At 44.3% G+C, this 23,651-nt stretch overlaps 1 protein-coding gene across 1 annotated transcript; it reads right to left on the reverse strand.

The window, feature by feature from the left end:
- Positions 1–588: 588 nt before the first annotated feature.
- LOC137425660 (bridge-like lipid transfer protein family member 2) lies at positions 589–23,549 on the reverse strand. Its single transcript, XM_078776939.1, has 7 exons — positions 23,470–23,549; positions 21,565–21,675; positions 19,392–19,530; positions 17,132–17,256; positions 15,784–15,891; positions 11,193–11,333; positions 589–1,734 (listed from the first exon to the last, which is right to left on the reverse strand). The coding sequence occupies exons 1-7, from the start codon at positions 23,497–23,499 to the stop codon at positions 1,549–1,551; spliced, it is 840 nt and encodes a 279-aa protein (XP_078633065.1). The 5' UTR covers positions 23,500–23,549; the 3' UTR covers positions 589–1,548.
- Positions 23,550–23,651: the final 102 nt, after the last annotated feature.

A 23,651-nucleotide genomic window follows, 5' to 3' on the forward strand; every position in this document is an offset into this window, starting at 1 on the left:
TTGACTGGACAACACGGACAGACGTAAAAACCTAACACGGACGGATGGACAACAGGATGGACAACCCGAACATATAATGCCTTCGGCGACTTCATCAGTGGAGGCATAATGGAGACATAAGAAGACGTTGCACAAATGCCTTGTGCATGTTGGTGAGTGTTCCCAATGTTCGACCGGAGTGCACGCCGGGAGGATCGAGCGCACAATGCAAGGGGAAGCCACACATCTCTTGTACGAGGCTGTTGGAAAGTGTGATGTGGGTGTGAGTTGTGAGCTCCAATGCTCCATGCATCCGTGCGTTAAGAAAGTTGTGGGCCTATCCATCTTTCTTTTCTTTGCAGACGCTGGACACACTGTAAATAGGTACTCAGGGTCTCAGTGTACATGTGCCTTATTTACCACCCCACTACCTACATTTTGATTAGCTCACCCTATAATTACCTTACCTATACTACCTTATGATTACGTCCCACTACCTGAGCTCCTTTGATATTCATTTTTCTTCCACAGAAAGCAATCCTCATGTGTTCCAGCAGAAAATATTCCAATTCAAGAATAACTGACAATGAAATCAAGAAAAAATGCCCATTTTTGTGGAAATAAAATGGTTTAATGCATCTTACACAAGCCTCTTACAACACTTAAAGCTTAAATGTTTTCTCATAATTCATACAAGAAAGCAAACTATCATTCAGAAGCCTCACCAAACACACACAGACACAGACACAGACACTCACACACAGAAATAGATACACACTTACACACACACACGGACAGACACACACACACACAGATAGACACACGCACATAGAGATAGATACACATTTGCGCACACACACACACACACACACACACACACACACCTAGAGAGAGAGAGAGACACACACACACACACACACACACACACACACACACACACACACACACACACAGACAGACAGACAGACACACACACACACACACCTAGAGACAGAGACACACACACACACACACACACACACACACACACACACACACACACACACACACACACACACACACACACACGACTTAGCATGACAAACCGTAGCCACACCCATGCTATGACCAAAACAAGGTTAAAACAGTGAAGATAAATTTTGTGACTGCACAGCGTTGGCTGATAATACACCGTCACAACCCCTGAGCTGAAAATAGCATTTTGTCTGACATCAATAACATTCACATCAATACTATACATCATCAAAATGGTCGCACCATTCAAGCTTTCTCCTAATCATTAAAAGTTTAACTCTCCTACCACCCCACCACAGCTCCCCCCAGAATCCTAATCTATCAACATGACCCACACCAAAATCGACCCACTTTGCTCAATTTATCAATTTATTTATTTATTTATTTATATATATATATATATATATTAACGTTTAGAAAGTCCTCCACTTGGATTCTGGCTCAATCACTGTTCACGGGAATATCGCCTCCACTCATTGTATCGAACACTCGCATCCACACCACATATAACAAAAAATTCCAAGTTCACCGTCTGTCTACTTTGGAGGATCTTTGTCACTTTTTGCGAGAGAAAAAGCCCTTCCGCCCACCACCTTTGTCCGCAGAACTCAGCTTTTCTCCCAAGAGAAGCCGGGCCTTGTCCTGCTCTTCTACGTGAGAGTCGCTTCCCTCGCTTCCTTGTCCTAGTGTTGTCCCTTCGCTTGTTGCAATGGTCTTCCGACGAAACTTCTCCTTGATGGCCTGGGAAAATTAGAAATATCATTTCATGTAAACAGCGAATCAAAAGTGGGACTCACATCAGCTCTAGTTAATGTGCAATGGGTCATTGTGACATCTTAATGCAGATAAAACGGGTCATTGTGACATCTTAATGCAGATAAAACGGGTCATTGTGACATCTTAATGCAGATAAAATGGGTCATTGAGATCTTAACGCAGATAAAACAGGTTATTGTGACATCTTAATGCAGATAAAACAGGTTATTGTGACATCTTAATGCAGATAAAACAGGTCATTGTGACATCTTAATGCAGATAAAACAGGTCATTGAGACATCTTAATGCAGATAAAACAGTTCATTGAGATATCTTAATGCAGATAAAACAGGTCATTGAGACATCTTAATGCAGATAAAACAGGTCATTGAGACATCTTAATGCAGATAAAACAGGTCATTGTGACATCTTAATGCAGATAAAACAGGTTATTGTGACATCTTAATGCAGATAAAACAGGTCATTGTGACATCTTAATGCAGATAAAACAGGTTATTGTGACATCTTAATGCAGATAAACCAGGTTATTGTGACATCTTAACGCAGATAAAACAGGTTATTGTGACATCTTAACACAGATAAAACAGGTTATTGTGACATCTTAATGCAGATAAAACGGGTCATCGTGACATCTTAATGCAGATAAAACAGATCATTGAGACATCTTAATACAGATAAAACATGTCATTGAGACATCTTAATGCAGATAAAACAGGTCATTGAGACATCTTAATGCAGACAAAACAGGTTATTGAGACATCTTAATGCAGATAAAACAGGTCATTGAGACATCTTTATGCAGATAAAACAGGTTATTGAGACATCTTAATGCAGATAAAACAGGTTATTGTGACATCTTAATGCAGATAAAACGGGTCATTGAGACATCTTAATGCAGATAAAACGGGTCATTGAGACATCTTAATGCAGATAAAATGGGTCATTGAGACATCTTAATGCAGATAAAACGGGTCATTGTGACATCTTAATGCAGATAAAACGTGTCATTGAGATCTTAACGCAGATAAAACAGGTTATTGTGACATCTTAATGCAGATAAAACAGGTTATTGTGACATCTTAATGCAGATAAAACAGGTTATTGTGACATCTTAATGCAGATAAAACAGGTTATTGTGACATCTTAATGCAGATAAAACAGGTCATTGAGACATCTTAATGCAGATAAAACAGGTTATTGAGACATCTTAATGCAGATAAAATGGGTCATTGTGACATCTTAACGCAGATAAAACAGGTTATTGTGACATCTTAATGCAGATAAAACGGGTCATTGTGGCATCGTAATGCAGATAAAACGGGTCATTGTGACATCTTAATGCAGATAAAACGTGTCATTGAGACATCTTAATGCAGATAAAATGGGTCATTGTGACATCTTAACGCAGATAAAACAGGTTATTGTGACATCTTAATGCAGATAAAACAGGTTCTTGTGACATCTTAATGCAGATAAAACAGGTCATTGTGACATCTTAACGCAGATAAAACAGGTCATTGAGACATCTTAATGCAGATAAAATGGGTCATTGTGACATCTTAACGCAGATAAAACAGGTTATTGTGACATCTTAATGCAGATAAAACAGGTTATTGTGACATCTTAATGCAGATAAAACAGGTCATTGTGACATCTTAACGCAGATAAAACAGGTTATTGTGACATCTTAACGCAGATAAAACAGGTTATTGTGACATCTTAATGCAGATAAAACGGGTCATTGTGACATCTTAATGCAGATAAAATAGGTCATTGTGACATCTTAATGCAGATAAAACGGGTCATTGTGACATCTTAATGCAGATAAAACGTGTCATTGAGATCTTAACGCAGATAAAACAGGTTATTGTGACATCTTAATGCAGATAAAACAGGTTATTGTGACATCTTAATGCAGATAAAACAGGTTATTGTGACATCTTAATGCAGATAAACCAGGTTATTGTGACATCTTAACGCAGATAAAACAGGTTATTGTGACATCTTAATGCAGATAAAACGGGTCATTGTGACATCTTAATGCAGATAAAATGGGTCATTGTGACATCTTAATGCAGATAAAACGGGTCATTGTGACATCTTAATGCAGATAAAACGTGTCATTGAGATCTTAACGCAGATAAAACAGGTTATTGTGACATCTTAATGCAGATAAAACGGGTCATTGAGATCTTAATGCAGATAAAACGGGTCATTGAGACATCTTAATGCAGATAAAACAGGTTATTGTGACATCTTAATGCAGATAAAACAGATCATTGAGACATCTTAACGCAGATAAAACAGGTTATTGTGACATCTTAATGCAGATAAAACGTGTCATTGTGACATCTTAATGCAGATAAAACAGGTCATTGAGACATCTTTATGCAGATAAAACAGGTTATTGTGACACCTTAATGCAGATAAAACAGGTTATTGTGACATCTTAATGCAGATAAAACGGGTCATTGAGACATCTTAATGCAGATAAAACGGGTCATTGAGACATCTTAATGCAGATAAAACAGGTTATTGTGACATCTTAATGCAGATAAAATGGGTCATTGTGACATCTTAACGCATATAAAACGGGTCATTGTGACATCTTAATGCAGATAAAACGGGTCATTGTGACATCTTAATGCAGATAAAATGGGTCTTAGGGGTCTTTTAGGGGTCTTCGGATTCTACAGGGTCTTAGGAATCTAAAGGGAGGTGTAAGGGCTCTAAAGGTCTACATGTCTAAAAGGTATGTTCCAATAGTCCATAATTAATAGAGGTAATTAATAGACTTAGTCAAGGTCCAATAATAAATAATTAATAGATGTACTCATGGTCCAACTAATGTTCAAACAGTACATAATTAATAGACATACTCACAGGGGTCAACCAAGACTTCACCTCAATAAAGCTTCACGGTCCACCTGTATTTTTCAGTTTTATTATACAGTGTATCCATAGACATTAACTGAATCGATTGAAAATTGACAATGTGCTCTTCACCTTTTGACCCATTCACCTCAAAATCAATAGGCTTCTTCCTTATGACTTGGTGTTGGCTTAGCGGTTAGGATGCGGCTTGGGATCCGAGGATCCAGGGTTCAAATCCCGGGCGATCGCTGAATTAACGCCAGGGGGGTTGACTCAGCCTGTCATCCTTCTGAGGTCGGCAAATTGAGTACCAGTTCACTGGTAATTCCCTGTGTGTCGCAAGAGACCCCTGCTCTGTGGGGAAAAATGGCCTCTAAAGGTGGTTCTTATGACCAACTCTACCATTTTTGGTGAAGTTTCGTAAAGATGGGTTTAAAATTGTGACCTGTGGGCGATTGACGTACACACAGACAAACAGAATAACAGACCAGACCAACTCATATACTTGCGAATCTTAAATTTCGCAAGTAACACACAGACAGGGGTCCAACCCCTCCGGACATAACCTCCGTCCACCTTCGGTGGCAGAGGTAACAAGAGAGATACCCAGATGATGTGCACATTCTGCTTGGTCAAACTTATTTTTGTAAATGGCGATAATAACGGCCTTTTTAAACGCCTGTATAATTTTTTCCCATCTTCCAGCAATGCTTGAAGAAACGCAGCATCATGAGAGAGAGGCCCCCATATTTAAGAGTTTTTGATGGAACACAACCCAATCCTGGAACCTTCACATTTTTCATTCCTTTAGTGCGCTTGACAGTTAGTTCTGCCATAGTTGGTGTTGTGGAAATCAACCAGATCCACAACTTGTTCCATATGTATGGTTTAATCTCAATCAGATCTGTACATCATCCTGTAAAGTACATCATGCAACATACATGTCAGGATCTAGGCATCATATGAGAAAGATTGAATATATCAGTCAATGCAAGCAAACCTAGAATATAGGCGGGTACGTACCATTCAATTCTGCATGGCATTGTATAATGATGTCGCAGGAGTGGCCTCGAGTCGCGGACGTCCGAGGTCTTATAGACACCGCCCAGCGGTTTAAGGGAGCACCACACCTGGGTTCAACTTTGGTACAATTTCACCACATTCTCCCCACCGTTAGAACTATACTGCCGCTCGGCAGGAAGCGAGTGCGCGTCAGCATTAATGGATTGAGGAAGTCATCATTTTATTATTGGGGTGTTAAAGACATATTTCCCTATAAAGTCAGTCGGTCCATCCATAGCGGTCAGGGTGGCGAAATTACCCGGCCAACACAGGGTCGGAAACTACCGGGTACGACATCCCCAAGCCAGGAGTCCCCCTGCTTCGGAGTAGCCGCTGGAGGCAGGTGTCGGAGGGGCACCTCAGTGCCTTCACTGCTTCAGGCAGGGGTGTATCAGGCGAAGGGAGGGACGGTCACGTGGGTCACAATAGTCTAGTCTTACAGCGGGGTCGTCGGCACAGTAGCGAGATAGGATACGTTGTACCTTGGCGAAGAGCGAATGTCCATTCGTCGCAAGGCAACACATGTGTAAATCAGTAAGCCTCTTTACAGTAAGCTGTAACCGTAAGTAAGGTTACATGACAGGAGGCCATTACAGTAAGTCCATTGCAGTCTGTACCTGCCTAGGCTCCCAAGGGTACATGATCGATCCATGTTAGGTCCATGTCATGGAATTACAGTAAACAAGTACAGTAAAGAATTACAGTAAGCTGTAACAGTAAGTAAGATGACATGACAGGAGGCCATTACAGTAAGTCCATTGCAGTCTGTACCTGCCTAGGCTCCCAAGGGTACATGGTCGATCCATGTTAGGTCCATGTCATGGAATTGCCGAGGGAGAGAATCGATGAGAGCCATAACGAGAGTTACTCGACACCGGCAGCGGCCCTGTTGAATCACGAGACTCGAGCGTCCTCTGACGGCAGCTCATACGCATTACAAACTCTTGTTTCGGCACGTGAATCTACCGTTGGCAGCGATCCTTTGCACGAGACACGAGCGGCCTCTGAAGGCTGCCTGGACGACCGGCATGGCTGATTACGACGACGCACAAAACGACCGGAACGCGCCTCCCCAGCGAAGCGTGCAGAACCTCCGCGATGCATACGGCAATCCCGTCCTGCAGTACAGCGCTCGGAGGATCGGAGAAGATCGGCTTTACCGGCTGCCGAGAGAACGTCCCGGATGGACGACAAAAACGACCGAAACGCGCCTCTCCAGCGAAGCGCGCAGAACCTCCGGGATGCATATGGCAATCCTGTCCTGCTGTACAGCGCTCGGAGGATCGGAGAAGATCGGCTATACCGGCTACCGAGAGGATGCCCCGGATGGAAGGATTGTCCCATTCAAAGCGAATTGAATTGTCCCATTCACAAACCGAGAGAGAGTCCCGGCTGGACAAACCTTGCTTGTCTCAGCGTTGTCCCGGATGGATTGTCTAGATGTTGAGATGATTGTCATGCTAGATGTCCCGGATGGATTGTCCATCCACGGATGTCCGACCGATCCATCCATTCAACGCCTTCATTGAATGGCTCGGATCGACCATCCATGGACTCAAAGACTCACTCAAAGACACAAAGACATCCATGGACGTCATCCTGGGTCCCCACAAGGGGCGAGGTGGGAGTCGTTATACCGAACGGCATCCGGATCGCGGCATCCGGATCGCGGATGGATTGCCCAACCTCCTGGGATCCCACCCCCCCCCCCCCCCACCGAGGTTGCAGCGGCGCGCTGCATACCGATGTCAGACGACCTTCACAGTCTGGGTCAGTCTGAGTCACAGTCAGTCTGGGGCAGAGGGAAAATGGAATCAGACGAGGCGTCTCGCGGTCTCGAAATGTGCGTGGATACGAGCCAAGAGCTCTGTCCGATAAACAACAAGCCCAGAGTCAAGGGCGAGCAGGCAGTACGGTGCCCCCGTTACTTGCGCAGGAGACAAGGGAGTCGGGCGCTTCGCTCAATGTCACCATTTCACGAGGTCACCGTGTACTCCCTAAACGGCGCGGGTGCGCGACCTTGAGGTAGCGCCGCGTTACGTAGTTTACGTAAAGGACATTTGGTACGTAGTTTACCAAGGTACATGGAAATGTAAACGAATCCCCGATGATGAGATCGCGTAAAGCACGCAATTACGTTAATGACGTCGTAGGGCAAACGCGTGATTAGTCGGTGACGTCATCAATTGGTTCGGGCACGTGCGGGTTCGTTGGCGAAACCGAAAGTCGTCCTCAGCCTGTCGAGCCAGCGTGGCACGCTGAGACGAGAGGGCGAGCACGCTGGGCCGCAATAATTTGCACGGCCTGAAGTAGCGTCTCGTTCGATGGCTTTCAGGCCGGGTTTGTCCGGGGTTGAAGCGGGGAATAGCGGCAGCAGTGCGGTAGTTATCAACGGTATCTAGCATGATACGATACATCACGCCAACACAAATCACATTTCACAAATCACATGTCACAAATCCCCGAGTGCCGTGAACCCCTTAGAACCCTTTAAGATTGTTTATTAAGGTTATGACAGCGGAAGAAGATGAAAGTTTAGGAAGACCATGCTCGGCGAGTCCCCGAGTGGAGCCAAACGAGCCTCACGCGTTGAGGCGAGTCCGGGCAGCGGTGTTCGCCGGCCTCGCTGAGAAGCCATGCGTAGGTGGGATTCCAACCAGCAGCAACGGGGCCACAGAGTAGTGCCAGCGAGGGGAATCGCATGCGCTTCGCGTGAAGAAGGGGTCCATCCAGCGAAGATGCGGCGCGCGCGACTGGCGCGTCGTGCCTAGTGAGGATGCCATCCAGCGATGGGGCAGCGCGTGATTCGTGCGTGAGGAGGTGATTCCGGCGAGCAGCGATAGGAATCGCCGGCCTCGCCGAGTAGGGCCCGCGAAGGGAGCTACGTGCGGCTTCGCGGCGAGGAGGTGATTCCGAGCAGCGATCGGAATCGTCGGCCTCCCAGAGTATTGCACGCGATGGGTGCAGTGCACGATTCGCGCGGAGGAGGTGATTCCACCGAGCAGCCGGAGTGAGCCGGCCGTGTGAGGCACAGCGTGGTTCCGACGAGCAGTGCGCGATTCGCGCAGAGGAGGTGGTTCCACCGAGCAGCGAGTGGATTCGCGTGGAGGAGGTGATTCCACCGAGCAGCCGGAGTGAGCCGGCCGTGTGAGGCACGGCGTGATTCCGACGAGCAGTGCGCGATTCGCGCGGAGGAGGTGGTTCCACCGAGCAGCGAGTGGTCAGGGTGAGCCGGCCGTGTGAGGCACGGCGTGATCCCGACGAGCAGTGCGCGACCCGCACGGAGGAGGCGATTCCACCGAGCAGCGAGTGGTCGGGGTGTGCCGGCCCGCGCGGAGGAGGCGATTCCACCGAGTAGCGAGTGGTCGGAGTGTGCCGGCCGTGTGGAGGCATGGCCGACATGGGAGTCGTGATCACTCGCGTGGGAATCTCATCTCGGGCCGAGGCACGCAAATCTAGGATGATTCTCTCGGACGGAGCCGTTAGCATTTCGAGCAACCGAGGCTGGACTCGTACCTTCGGCGCCAAGCGGGTCCGTCGTTCCGACGAGGTTGCGGCCGCAGGACGTTTCCCAGTAGCCTCCTTCACCAGGCGCCTTGCCGGAGTCCGTCACGCCTGCTCCGGCGTTCGGGCCCCAGGAGAGCAGTTCGCGCTTTGACGGCGCGGTTCCGCAAAATGCTTGCGCATCCGGTCCCGTCGAGGTAGACCGGCAGCGAGAGTCGTCGGAGCTCCGTGGCTGGAGCTAGCTCAATGGGCCCTCAGCTGGTCATTCTTCTCCGAGGTGGGCCGCACAGGAGCATGGAGAATGTCGGGAAACGCTCGTCTGAGATCAGCGTTCATCCGGCCATCGCCAGACTCGTGTCCCGCCATTCCCGAAGATCTTGATTGAGATTAAGTGTTGTGGAAATCAACCAGATCCACAACTTGTTCCATATGTATGGTTTAATCTCAATCAGATCTGTACATCATCCTGTAAAGTACATCATGCAACATACATGTCAGGATCTAGGCATCATATGAGAAAGATTGAATATATCAGTCAATGCAAGCAAACCTAGAATATAGGCGGGTACGTACCATTCAATTCTACATGGCATTGTATAATGATGTTGCAGGAGTGGCCTCGAGTCGCGGACGTCCGAGGTCTTATAGACACCGCCCAGCGGTTTAAGGGAGCACCACACCTGGGTTCAACTTTGGTACAATTTCACCACAGTTGGTATGCTTCCTGTCTCTTCTTGGAGTGGCAGTTCAAGGCTTTGCAGTGCATCAGCACTTAGAGTGGATGGGTGATTTAATAGGCTTGAAATTATTTTCGTCCAACGGTTGACAATGTCGTCTTCGGATGTGAGAGTTTGAGAACCCCCCTCAGGGAACCTGCCTCTGGAACAAACTCCCTCACTCCCTTCAATCCCACTCCTCCCTCCAGGTCTTTAAAACAGCTGTTCACCACCATCTCTTCTCTTCCCCCATCCAAAACGTTGATCTTTTCTTCCCCCGTTAACATCACCCCGGAACCACATTTTTGAAATACCAACTTCTGTCCTGGAAGTTCTAGCAGTGTCCATTTGTTTTATACCTCTCCCACCCTCCCCCCCCCCTGTTCCCATGCCAACTCTCCCCAAGCCCCCTCCTTCCCACAGATCTCCCGATGTCCCTGCTCTCAAATGTTGTACTTGTGTGCTTCCCTGTCTCTCCCCATCTTGTCTCCTGTTCCCTTTATTGTATGTTTTATGTGTCAGTTTGTCTTTTTGTGATTAATGTTAGCTCTTACACGAGCCTCGATTTTGTATACAAAAACAAAAAAAAGACAAACCATCAGCATTCATGGCTGGAATCATTTTTGAGGATGTAGGCCCATAGACTGGTTTTAGCTCTGCATTAAGCCACTTCATGTTGTTCATATCACTAAGACGTTGGAGCTCATCAGCCTTATTGTCCCACCACTCAATCTTCATGTTTCTCATTTTATGCTGTAGTTATGCCTCGACTCTTCGAAGCTTTTCCTGGACAACATTAATTGTGATTCGTCTTACATCTAAGACCTTCAAGATCTCCATATCATAATTTGATTGATGGGTCACTGAAATGCTTCCGCTGATGGTCAACGTCACCTTCGAACACACTTTTGCTCACCGACTCTGCAATCTCATTTTCGAGTTTAAGTTGCATGCCGACATTCTCCAGCTCATGCACATTGGGATTCCTCGGAAGTTTTGGTTTTGCTGGTGTGATCTATATTTTACAAATACTGCAAATTAAAAGTGATGGGGTGAGCAATATGCCCCTCGCATAGCTCGAGTTGACGGCGCATCGTTAATATAATCCGGTCCAGTAGGGGAGGACTGCATTCCATGCATAATTATAAGCAGGTGAGGACGAACGGAGAAGGGTACAAAAGGGTAAAGAAGGGGTATGCAAGGAGAATAGAGTTGGAAGCGAAGAGGGGCTTGGTAATGGGAAAAGGAAAGACATACTCCGCTGACCTGAGCAAAAAGCGCCTTTTTAGTGTCTCTTTTGAGAGCGAGTGCGAGGTCCAGCCAGGTCCAAGTGCAGTTGTGATATTCCAAACATGGCAGCACCAACACAAAGTCTTTCACGTCCTCCAGATTCTTCTCCTTTTCACCCTGGATAAAGAAGACATCCTGCAAACTCAAAACGAGCGATCATAAAACATCTCACCAATATTTCAGAAATGAAAAAGAATAACTATAAACTTTTATGAAAAACCATTATGGACAAGAAAACGATTTTATAGTGAAAACAAACAAGGAAATAACATGTGTATAGATTTCAAGGTGACAAAGCGTTGAGGCGTACCCTATTGAGACCCACATTCAAATGTGAGACTGTGGGAAACAATTGGCCATGGGAAACACATTCATATAGCACCTGCTCGAAGAAGAGAAATTCCAGGAAGGAGTTGGTATTATATGAAAGAGAGGATCATGGATGGGGATGGAAGATGAAATGAGATGGCGGTGAGCTTTCCCCTTGAATAAGTGGGTAGAACCACATTGGAAGGACACAAGTCAGGATACAAGTGGAAGTATCAAATGTAAAATATATGTATGGGATGGGGGGAAGTGGGTGCAGTGGGTATGAAGGGGAATGGAGGGCCTGGGCATCTTACACTTGGCTACACTAATAATTATTGGTTAGTGTACCAACATTTCAAAAGTATAGTCGAGTGTATGGCATCACGCCAAATGCTCAACAAACAAAACCGCAGCTGACATGGAGACGGTACATGTTGAATGACTGAGTTTGAAGCTAACCATGCGTTAATCCATGTAGAACAGAGCTGTACCCGAGCAGAGTATGCACTTTGTACTCTGAGAAACATCGAAATCACTCCAGTTATCAATATTATAATTAAACCGAAATTAATCCTCCAGGTATGCCAAGCCCAAACATTGGCGCAGCAAATATGGCAGAACCAAACACACAGGCAGCCTTTGACAAATAATAATTTTATTAAAACAGACAGGAGGAGAGAACAGAAAAATAAATCCCAGCACTAGACAACACAGATAGACAACGTAATAATTTACTACGCAATAAAGTTTGTCTGCATGTTTGTCTGCAGAGTTTGTCTGAATAAAGTCTGCATTCAAAAGGAAAAACAGGCAAGTGTGAGTCTGTGGGAGGCTGGGACCTCGTGAGACCGGTAGCTGATGGACCAATGAGCAGCATGGGCAGACGACAGGATGGGTTACACAAATGGCACAGGCGGCCACGGTAGAATGACAGAACGAGCAGCACTGACTGGCATACAAAAGGACGAACAGCACTAACGGGTGGGCAAAATGAAGAGTGGCACTGACAGGTGGACGAAAGAATGAGCGGCACTGACAGGAGGATTAAAAGATGAGCGGACAACAGAATGAGTAGATGACAGGACAACCGGACGAACGGCACACATGAGCAAAATACATGATGAGTGGCACGCATGGGCAGAAGACATGATGAGTGGCACGAATGGGCAGAAGACAGGATGAGTGGCACACATGGGCAGAAGACGCGATGAGTGGCACGCATGGGCAGAAGACACGATGAGTGGCACACATGGGCAGAAGACGCGATGAGTGGCACGCATGGGCAGAAGACACGATGAGTGGCACGCATGGGCAGAAGACACGATGAGTGGCACGCAAGGGGCAGCAGACACGAAGAGTGGCACGCATGGGCAGAAGACACGATGAGTGGCACGCATGGGCAGAAGACACGACGAGTGGTACGCATGGGCAGAAGACACGATGAGTGGCACGCATGGGCAGAAGACAGGATGAGTGGCACGCATGGGCAGAAGACACGATGAGTAACACGCCTGGGCAAAAGACACGATGAGTGGCATGCAAGGGCAGAATAAATGATGAGTGGCACGTATGGGCAGAAGACACGATGAGTGGCACGCATGGGCAGAAGACATACGATGAGTGGCACGCATGGGCAGAAGACACGATGAGTAGCATGCATGGGCAAAAGACACACGATGAGTGGCACGCATGGGCAGAAGACACGAGTATCACGCATGGGCATAAGACACACGTTGAGTGGCACACATGGGCAGAAGACATGATGAGTGGCACGCATGGGCAGAAGACATGATGAGTGGCATGCATGGGCAGAAGACATGATGAGTGGCAGGCATGGGCAGAAGACACACGATGAGTGGCACACATGGGCAGAAGACACGATGAGTGGCACGCATGGGCAGAACACACGATGAGTGGCACGCATGGGCAGAAGACATGATGAGTGGCACGCATGGGCAGAAGACACGATGAGTAGCACACATGGGCAGAAGACACACGATTAGTGGCACGCATGGGCAGAAGACACGATGAGTGGCACGCATGGGCAGAAGACATACGATGAGTAGCACGCATGGGCAGAAGACACACGATGAGTGGCACGCATGGGCAGAAGACACGATGAGTGGCATGCATGGGCAGAAGACATGATGAGTGGCACGCATGGGCAGAAGACACGATGAGTGGCATGCATGTGTGGGAGAGACAGGACCAGCGGCACGAGTTCTATAACGACACATAACGAATGGTGCTAAGCCCTTAAATTCTAACTAATGCCCTGTCCAATAAATGCAACAGTATTTTCAACTAGAACAATGTGACCGTGTCACCAATATGCCTCCACATAGTCCCACAACGGGTAGATGCCATCACTCTGCATATGTATGGGTAGTGGACCACGTTTGTGAAGTTTTGTGTTGATTGGATAATGTTCGTTTTTCTATTCAAGATGGTTGCCAAACCACGTGACCTATGACATCATAATTTTCAAACTATATGCAACAGTGCTGTTAGATGATATTTGTAAAATTTCCCATCGATCGGGTGAGCGGTTTCAGATATAATTATTTAATATTTTCCTTCAATCCAAAATGGCTGCCAAACCATGTCATAAATTATTATTTGTGTACATAAATTTTTGACATGTACATAATTTATTATGACATGCCAAACCATGTCATATGATGTCATAAATTTAATATTGCAATACAAATGGGTCATAGATCATGTGCATGCAATTTCAGATTTTTAGGATAAGGAATTCGATTAAAACATTTTGGCTGGTATACCACTTCACCTATGACGTCACAATTATCATAAAAACATTCTGCATGGGTGTCACTCCTACCCTGAAAGTTTAGTCTCAATCGGACATATGGTTGCTGAGAAAAACGAGGTTTAGCCCGTACGGACAGAAGGACGGACGGACAACCCGAAAACATAATGCCTTCAGCGACTTTGTCGGCGGAGGCATAACAATCATATACAGTACTCTATTACTCCCTAAAGCTAACTATTAATGGTAGTATATTGTCATGTTGTTTCAGTTTTAAATTTAGATTATATTTTTAAAATGCCATCTGAACACGTGGCTCATGATGCCAGGATTTCAGGTTCAAATCCTATTGTGTATTGATTTTTTTCAGTCTCCTGCACATCATCGTAGTTCATGTACAAGTATAATTTTGTCTTGTAATGTCTTTGTCTTCTATGGGATTTGTGTACACACTCCTCCATGAGCCGTAGATCACTACAAATCATTAAAAAAGTGTTATGGGAGAAGTGGAGCGAAGAACAAGTAATAAATAATTCAAATAACAATGCAGAGAGTTTGGTACCATAAAACCTACATGGAGCATCAACGCAAAGCCACAAGAGTGAAGAAGATTAAGCAAACTTGGGGAGGAAGGACATGTATCTTTGTGAGAGTAAACCATCAGAATTTGAAGAAGTTGATAAAATGTCCCACAAATAAGTTCACTTAATATGTTGCACATCCGTCTGTCACCAGAGTTTGACAGAACCGCTACTGTTTATTCACTCACTGCATCGCCAGGATGACACTGTTGATGAAAGAACAGGTGTCATGCGTTGGGACTTGGAACCACTGGCAACCTCTCCCTACCTCCTCACCATTATCAAGGTTGAAAAAAAAAAAAAACTGTGGCCATCAACGAACTGGTGAGAATATGGGGGAGGGGAGAGTCTGCCAAATTTGGCTTCTTCACCGGGCACACTCAACTAAACTATGATTGTTTTTTTGTTTTTTTGGAAATTCCAACTTCTTTCCTGGAAGTCCTTGCAGTGTTCATATGTTTTATACCTCTCCCACCTCCCCCAAGCCATCCCCCTCCCACATTTCTCCCGATGTCCCTGCTCTCAAATGTTGTGTTTGTGTCCTTCCCCCTTTCTCCCCATCTTGTCTACCGCTCCCCTTATTTTTTGTGTTTTATGTGACGTTTTCACTTTTTGTTTGATTAATGTTAGCTTTCACGAGCCTCGATCTTGTATACAAAAAAAAAAAAAAAAATTCTAAGAAAGAATCACTTTCCAAAAAAAAGAAAAGAGGAGCAGGCATTATCGGGATGTGAGCTGTGCTAGTCATGTGACCAACATGTAGAAAAGAGGATGGGTTGGTTAGGAAGGGGACAAGATAAATTGTATTTATTATTGGTTAATAATTTATTATTGTTACTCCAATTTTTTTTTTTTATTGGTTAATAAAACAAACCAAGAGTAACTGAACAGATAACAAACGAACCTTGTATGAGACGTTGAGTGGAACCTGTGGGACCTTGATGTATATGAAGGAGTTATTCTTGGCTGCCCGTTGTTTCATCTTGTCAATGTCGTCGAACACAGTCTGTGGCTGAAGAGTGGGAACAAGAGGAATGAATTGCAGTCCGAGGAAGAAAATGTTTTGAAATTTTAAGATAAATGGAAACAAAATATTGCCTCGCAGGGTGAGAATTGCCCTGTCGAGTCGGTAGTACATAGAAAACAAATAATGTGTGACGAGTATGTGTTCTTGTGTTTCAGTAGTTTGAAAAAGTATAACATCATATTATGGTGTCGAGGTACAAACTACATTGTACTTGTTCCTCCAACTACAGGTACAGGTACAAAATTAAACAAACACACGCACACATGTACGTACATAGTTTGCACGACACGGCTTGCTTTGGAAGAACCTTCGCATTGTAATATAATTGGTTGTATCATACGATTTAAAGTGTAAGAGTCAATGTTCATTTTTTTGCATTTAATCATGTTACATTTAAATTCCTCTAAAGTCGAAACGAATGTAAATCAACTGCATTGGAGGGGCACTGCACTTGTGCTGGAATCGTGGCGTATTTGGCCAATGTTCATTTCCATTTTGTACCATTATTTACCGATTACCTCAGACGCCGAAGGTGCAGAGGTTATGTTTTCACCACTGTCTGTTTGTGAGCAGGATATCTCAAAAAGTGATGGACAGATTTGGACAAAACTTTGTGGACATGTTGGGTTTATGGCAAGGACGAATCGATTCCATTTCAGTGAAGATCCGGATCTGGATTCGAGAATTGTTGAAGTGATTTTTCACCGTTGCGAGATGGGACCAATAGTGATATATAACATGATATTTCAAAAGGTTATGGACGAGTTATGACAAAACTTGGATTACGACTTGGTTAGGTGACCAAAACAAGCCGATTAGATTTTGGTTCAGTTCCAATTCCAGATCCGGCCTATAAGCGGATAGAAAACGTACTGTTTAGCATGGTGGAGGTTTGCGCTCTACCACATGCCGGTGTAGTTTTATTGATGTATTCTTTGTAGAACAACATTATTCACGTTTATTTATATTAGTTTATAAATATTATCAATAGTATATATTATTTATTTTTTATATCTATTAATTTATATTATATCTACATTGCGTATTTGCTGATGAAGCGGTCGGCGAGATGCATCCGTGCAAGTGAGCGGTGTCCGACTGTTAAAATGTATTGGTCCGAGAAAAGTTTAAGTCAAAGATAAACAAGACAAGGCATGCTTTTTGTACACGTAGTATTTCCCCTTATGCAAGACAACAATCCATTGACTGTAACATGGACTCATACTTCAACTGTCTTTCGCATTGAGCGTCTCATCACAGATCCTCTGGGAAATCCTCCCGCACCCTGTAAACGGCTAGGAGGGAGCGGTTCGTCGGCTGCAACAGAAGTGTGATGCCTGTGAGGGATGCCTGGTGTCGAGGAACAAAGAAGAAGCAAAAGGAAACGGGAAATTAAGCAAAAGGAACACATTCATGAAATGGAGGCAGAAAGGCAGATAAAATTAATCAATAGTTCTCTCGTTCAGTACAAGTTACAATGTAAAATCTGCACCATCCACTACGATCATAAACGTCTCTGACAACATGAATTATGTTGGATTGAAAAACTGCCCGAACAAAAGAAAAACGGATCGTGATTTTGACTCGGGAATATGCCAAACAAAAGTGCACAAGAAGAGAACGCAAACACTTGGGAGCAGCTATTTCAAAAACACTGCGAGGAAAGATCACAGTGAAATGGAAAACCAAATACTGCATTGGAGTCATCAGGAGGAACCAGAAGAAGTAAAGAGCAAAGATGGAGTCATCAGAAGGAACCTGGATAGGATTCGGGTTTCAGCCGCGAGCCCGCTACTCCTCTACCCTCAAACCCATCTAAGCACAGCCAAGTGAACCTTCCAGAAACATTTCTGCAAGAATTCACTTCTCCCAAGACAGATACATAAAGAAAGAGAAGAAGCAAGAATTAGAATGAATAAAGAGAAATATGAAAAAGTATAAAGAAATGTGAAAGGAACAAAAATGTTTATGAACAAAGATGATAATGTAAAGTGTTAGAGAGAATAAGCCATAAGTTTGATGGACGGAACAGAGCACAAGATACCACATCCAGACAGAATGCGAAATTTCTGGCAAAAGCTGCGAGATATTCTCTACACGCGTTATGCTCAAGCATTTACTGAACTCATCCGAGAAGAAAATGGCAATGGATGAATGACTCACAGAAAGCAACACCTTCTTAATGCCAAAATCGGAATTAAACAACCTCAAAAACACACCTCTAAACATGCTGACTAACAAACACAATCTTTGAACAGCAATCATCACAGAAGATACATCTCAACCATCAATAAAACAAAAATGGCCGAAGGCATCACAAAAAGGGATGTAGGAAACTGCTATGGAACAATGGACTGCCTCTTGCTCAACAAAGCGATCCTCAAAAACTCTCGAGAAAAAGACATCAAACTGCCAGCTAGCGCGTATGGACTACAACATGGCGTCCAATAGCACGTGGATCGAACAGTGCAATAAATTGGAAAAATTTAAACCAAAATCAATGATCGAATGAAAAATGCAAATGATAGAGCACAACCTTTCTACGATTTCACTCTGAAGAAGAAGAAAATAACCACCTTTAGAGGCCATTTTCCCCCCCGCAGAGCTGGGGTTGGCCTTTTTTTGGGCACCATGGTCCCCTTTTTGAAGCAATGTTTTATGGCCGGATGCCCTTCCTGCCGCCAACCCTGTTAGTCGCTTCTTGTGACACACAGGGAATTACCAGTGAACTGGTACTCAATTTGCCGACCTCGGAAGGATGACAGGCTGAGTCAACCCCCCTGGTGTTAATTCAGCAATTGACCGGGATTCGAACGTAGGATCATAGGATCCCAAGTTGGCACCCTAACCGCTAAGCAAACACCAGGCTGATTTCACTTTGAAGGAACAGTTCAAATCCCGGATGTTGAAATACAACAAGGTATCTTCCAGGGAAACAGTCTCTGGAGATCGATGATCAATGTCCTGCCATTTTCTTAAAGCCAAAGACAATTTAACCTCCAGGAGGAGAAATTTCAAAGGAACAAACAAAGTCACACCTCCTGAATATGGATGACTTAAAACTCTTCGCGGCACATGATGAAAAACAGAACGGCCAAAACTGGTAAGAGTACTCCATGGGCATTGAAATTGGATGACGCAGGGAAAACAACAACAAACACATGAGAATTGACCAAAAAACAACAACAACAAGAAGAAAATCTCAAGATGCAAAGCCCGTCCGCATCCGCTTTGCACTCAAACTAAACTAGACGTAAACACCAGCTAAGAATATAAAGAAATATACAGTGAAAAAGCGAAAAAAAATTAAACCCATATCTCATTCTAGCACTGAAACACATTATCACGTTCAAAGAACAAAACCATGATGAGGACATGAAGAAAAACAGTGACGAAGATGAGAATCGAAACATGCATGGCCATTACGATCACAATGAGCAGCCACATAAGAGGTGAGGAAGTTAATAATCGCGAGTGGAACTGACCCGTTGTGACAAGCTTGGACTTGTCCTCGTCCTCCGAAGCCTCGTCCTCTTCTGCCTCCCCACGCCCGGGAAAGAAAAATCCCATCATGCGCTTGAAGAATTGGAATGTGAAGTTGATATCCAGAGGGACAACATTCACCTGCGGCAGTGACAAATCCACTTTGTCCAATCACCAAGGCAATTTTTTTGTTACATTTCTGCTTCTTCTTCCCCAGTTTTCCCTTCCACTTCTGTTAGTTAGCACCTGTACCCAGGATGTTCAGCCTCTGTGTCCTCCTCTTCCTCCCCTTGGTCTCATTCTTCCCTGTGTCCTTTCTTCTTCCAGGTCTCTCTCTATCTTGTCCCTCTGCCCTGCTGTTGATGAGTTTCTCCCCACACATCAATATTGCCACTGTTTACCTCCACCTCCACCACCGAAGGTGGGCAGAGGTTATGTTTTCACCCCTGTCTGTTTGTCTGTCTGTGACCAGGATATCTCAAGAAGTAATGGACGGATTCGGATGAAACTTGGTGAACAGGTTCCATGTGTATAAATAACCACCTTTAGAGGTCATTTTTCCCCGCAAAGCGGGGGTTGGCCTTTTTCGGGAACCGTGGTTGTTGTTGTTGTTGTTTTTGGTCCCCTTTTTGAAGCAATGTTTCACGGCCGGATGCCCTTCCTGACGCCAACCCTTTTTGCCGCCTTTAACGACAAACAGGGAATTACCAGTGAACTGGTACTCAATTAGCCTACCTCGGAAGGATGACAGGCTGAGTCAACCCCCCTGGCGTTAATTCAGCGATCGACCGGGATTCGAACCCAGGATCCTAGGATCCTAAGCCGGCACCCTAGCCGCTAGCCCAACACCAGGGTTTTGTGTGACAATGTGTGACAATGACATGTGTGACAATGACAAATCGATTCGATTTTGGTGAAGATCCAGATCCGGATACGATAATTTTTAAATTTGTTGAGTGATTCTTCACTATTGAGTGATGGGGCCAAAAACGATATACGGCATGATATTTCAAAAGGTTGTTGATGATTATGACAAACCCACGTGGATGAGTTCGTTATGCGACAAGAACAAGTCATTCGATTTTGTTTCCGATCTGAATCCAGATCCGGCCTATCAGTGGGATACAAAATGTAAACTATTCAGCCTGGTGGAGGTATGCGCTCTACCAAGTGCTGTTCCAGTTTCTTTCTGTTACGTCATGTCTGTCCTGTGTTCTAGCTCCTCCACGAGCTTCAAGTCTGTGTGCAATTTTAAAAAATAAAAAAAATTACAAAAAGCAAGTCATTGTGAAGTCATCACAATGTACCGTATCTTTCAGTCTGCAAGTCGATGCGGAGTACAAGTCAAATTGGCTAATTTTCCCATTTATTTCCTTCATTTATAGATCAGTCGATTTGAAGTATAACACGAAGCTGGATCAACTATGGCAAATAGCAAAACATAAATTAGGAATGTAAAAAGTTTTTCGCCGTGTTTGCTATCATATAGAGGTGCAGTATTTAAAACATAAGTGAGAATTGCTTTTCAATACATGGCCCCGACCGATGTGTCGGACATTATTAATGTCCAAGAAGGGCATAACTCTGGGGAAAATTATGAAATGTCCCGAAACTCGAACTTGTTCTGTAATTTATCATAATAAAGCCATGTACCAGTTTCAGTTGAATATGTTAAAGGGTGTGGGAAAAGGTCTGAAAAACCACAGGTGGGATGGACGGATGGACGGAGAGCAAACCTATAGTCCTATCTGGTAAAACCGGTACGGGACTAACAAGCTGCAGAATCATTACCAGCACTGCCTCATAACACTTCATATTTTGTGACAGTTCAGTGCAAACTTAAGAAACAGGAACACCTGACATATTGTAATACAAGCACTCAATGTTTGTCCGCCTAGCTTTGCAGCTGCGATTAGCCTTCTTGGTTTTCTCAACACAAGTATTGCATAAAACAAATTGAAAGCAAGTATAAGAAGACTTAAAAGCATTGATTTCCTTGCCTTAAAGAAGAAAATCTTAAACAATCACCTTCCCTATAAATTCATGAGTAACAGAAAATTTTCGAGTGGAAAGAGGCTTGAGCATCTTTCTTATTTGATGAAAGTCATTTTGTGAGACAATTGTTTGCAAAATTCAAACTAAACATATTCTTGAAACATATGAAAGATTCCTCACTTCAAAATGTTCCTTAACAGAGATGCCACCCACAGGAGGGCCCACCCTGCTGAATATACGAAGAGCCAGCTGCCGCCCAGGTGCCACAGACTTCTGGGGACGGATAACCTCCTGAATCAATAGATGGTTGAGGGACAATGAAGACAGAGAGTTCCACATCATTTCCACAAAAAAAAGAAAACATTTCGTACGAAGAAGATAAAATGTGGAAAGGAAAATAAGGGAGAGAGAGGGTTTGGGGCTGGGACAGGGAGAGGGTTGGGGGTTAGAGTCAGACATACTGTGTCACTACCGACCACACGTGTCATACCAGAAAATAATGGAAGCACTGTGCACTCCCTCACCGGTAACTACGTATATATATAATTTAGAGAGAAAATGAATGTGAAAATTATCGTAAAACAACGAATGCTCGTATACACATTTATATACACGGCATTTCTACCTGTCGCTTCGCTGACGGATTTTATCAAAATTCAACGTGTTGTACTTCACAAACACCGTGTTGCTCTGTTCACTCTATCATTTTCTGGAGGTCATCTTCCATCTAATTGGAGGTCAGCACACATCAACTTCAACCAACCTTGCTGATTATATATGGCGTGAGCAATATTCACTTCCGATTCTCTATGAAGCTCAGTGTCATTTGATTTGGTTTTAACCTCCGCTTATAATTAGAGAAATTAAACATTTTCAAATTTTTCGAATTATTCTCAATCAGATTTCTACATCACCATAATGCATTGTTCATTTGTTTAAACTTCTGAATTTGTTTGTTTGTTTTGCTAATTTGTTTGTTAATTTGTTTTGTTAATTTGTTAATTTGTTTAAAGTGGACATCTCTCTGACCATTCTCAGAGAGCCTACTCAGCATCAACGAGTCTGGCATTTCACTCAGGCCAACTGGCATGGTCTTCAAGCAGCCATCAATCATCTGGACTGGTCTCCCATCTCTACCACCTCTGACATCAACTCATCCTGGGAATTCTTTCAAAGTAAATTGCTCTCTCTCATGCACAGATTTATCCCATCTCGTCTTCAGTTGTCTTACCCTTCCTCCCGTCCATGGTACACGGAATCTTGTGGTGAGGCAGTTGCCCTGAAACAACTTGCCTTTGCCTCTTGGAAAGCAAATCCAACAGAAGGCAATCTCATTTCCTTTCACAAAGCCCGAAACAAGTGTGTGTCCACCCTCAGGAGAGCCAGGAAGTACTATCTCTCTACTCTCAAGACCGAACTCTCTTATCTGTCTCCCTCTTCCAAATCCTGGTGGCATCTGGTGAAATCTGTTTCTGGTGTTTGTTCCCCCTCCATCACCTCGCTTACCTCAAATGGCTACACAGCTGACACCGCACATGACAAAGCCGAATGCCTCAACTCTGTGTTTGCCTCTAAATCTTGTGTCCCAAACCTATCTCTCTCTGTACCCACAGTACCCAGTCAAACCCAGCTGCTCCTGGACTCTGTGTCCTTTCCTCCTGACAAGGTGGAAAAGTTTCTGCCAATCCTCGACTCTGATTCTGCAACTGGACCTGACGGCATCAGCGAACGGGTCCTAAAATCCTGCTCTGCACGTGAAATCTGCACTTTGCACGGTCATTCTACCGCTCCTCTTATTATATACTTTGTGTGTCTGTTTGATTTTTTTTGTGTGATAAATGTTAGCTCTTTCACGAGCATCGATCCTGTATCCAAAAAAAAACTAAAAAAAAAACAAAAAACTTTGTTCAGATAACAAGAAAATTTGTAATAGAAGGTTCCACAGAAAGTTTGGCGGGGCAAGTCCCAAAACTGAGGGAGTAGTTCGGGGATGGACAAACAGACAGACAGACACTCCTGTTTTATTGTATATCATCAAATGAAGAGCACAATACTTTGGTTTAATCCTGAAAATGATGGTCTCACCTGAGGGAAACTGGGAAGTAGACTTTTCATGGTAAACCAGCCAAGCTCCAAAAGGTGTTCTGCTGTATCATCAGATTTGTTAACCTAAGAGAAAGTACATTTTGATTTCTGCTCTGGAGTCAGTGCAGTGGTAAATGGTAAATGGGTTGCAGTGTGAAGTGTACACAACTCCCATGACCAAT

This window comes from Myxine glutinosa, chromosome 4 (genome assembly GCF_964187855.1).
Source record: "Myxine glutinosa chromosome 4, kmMyxGlut1.1, whole genome shotgun sequence".
Classification (NCBI taxonomy): domain Eukaryota; kingdom Metazoa; phylum Chordata; class Myxini; order Myxiniformes; family Myxinidae; genus Myxine; species Myxine glutinosa.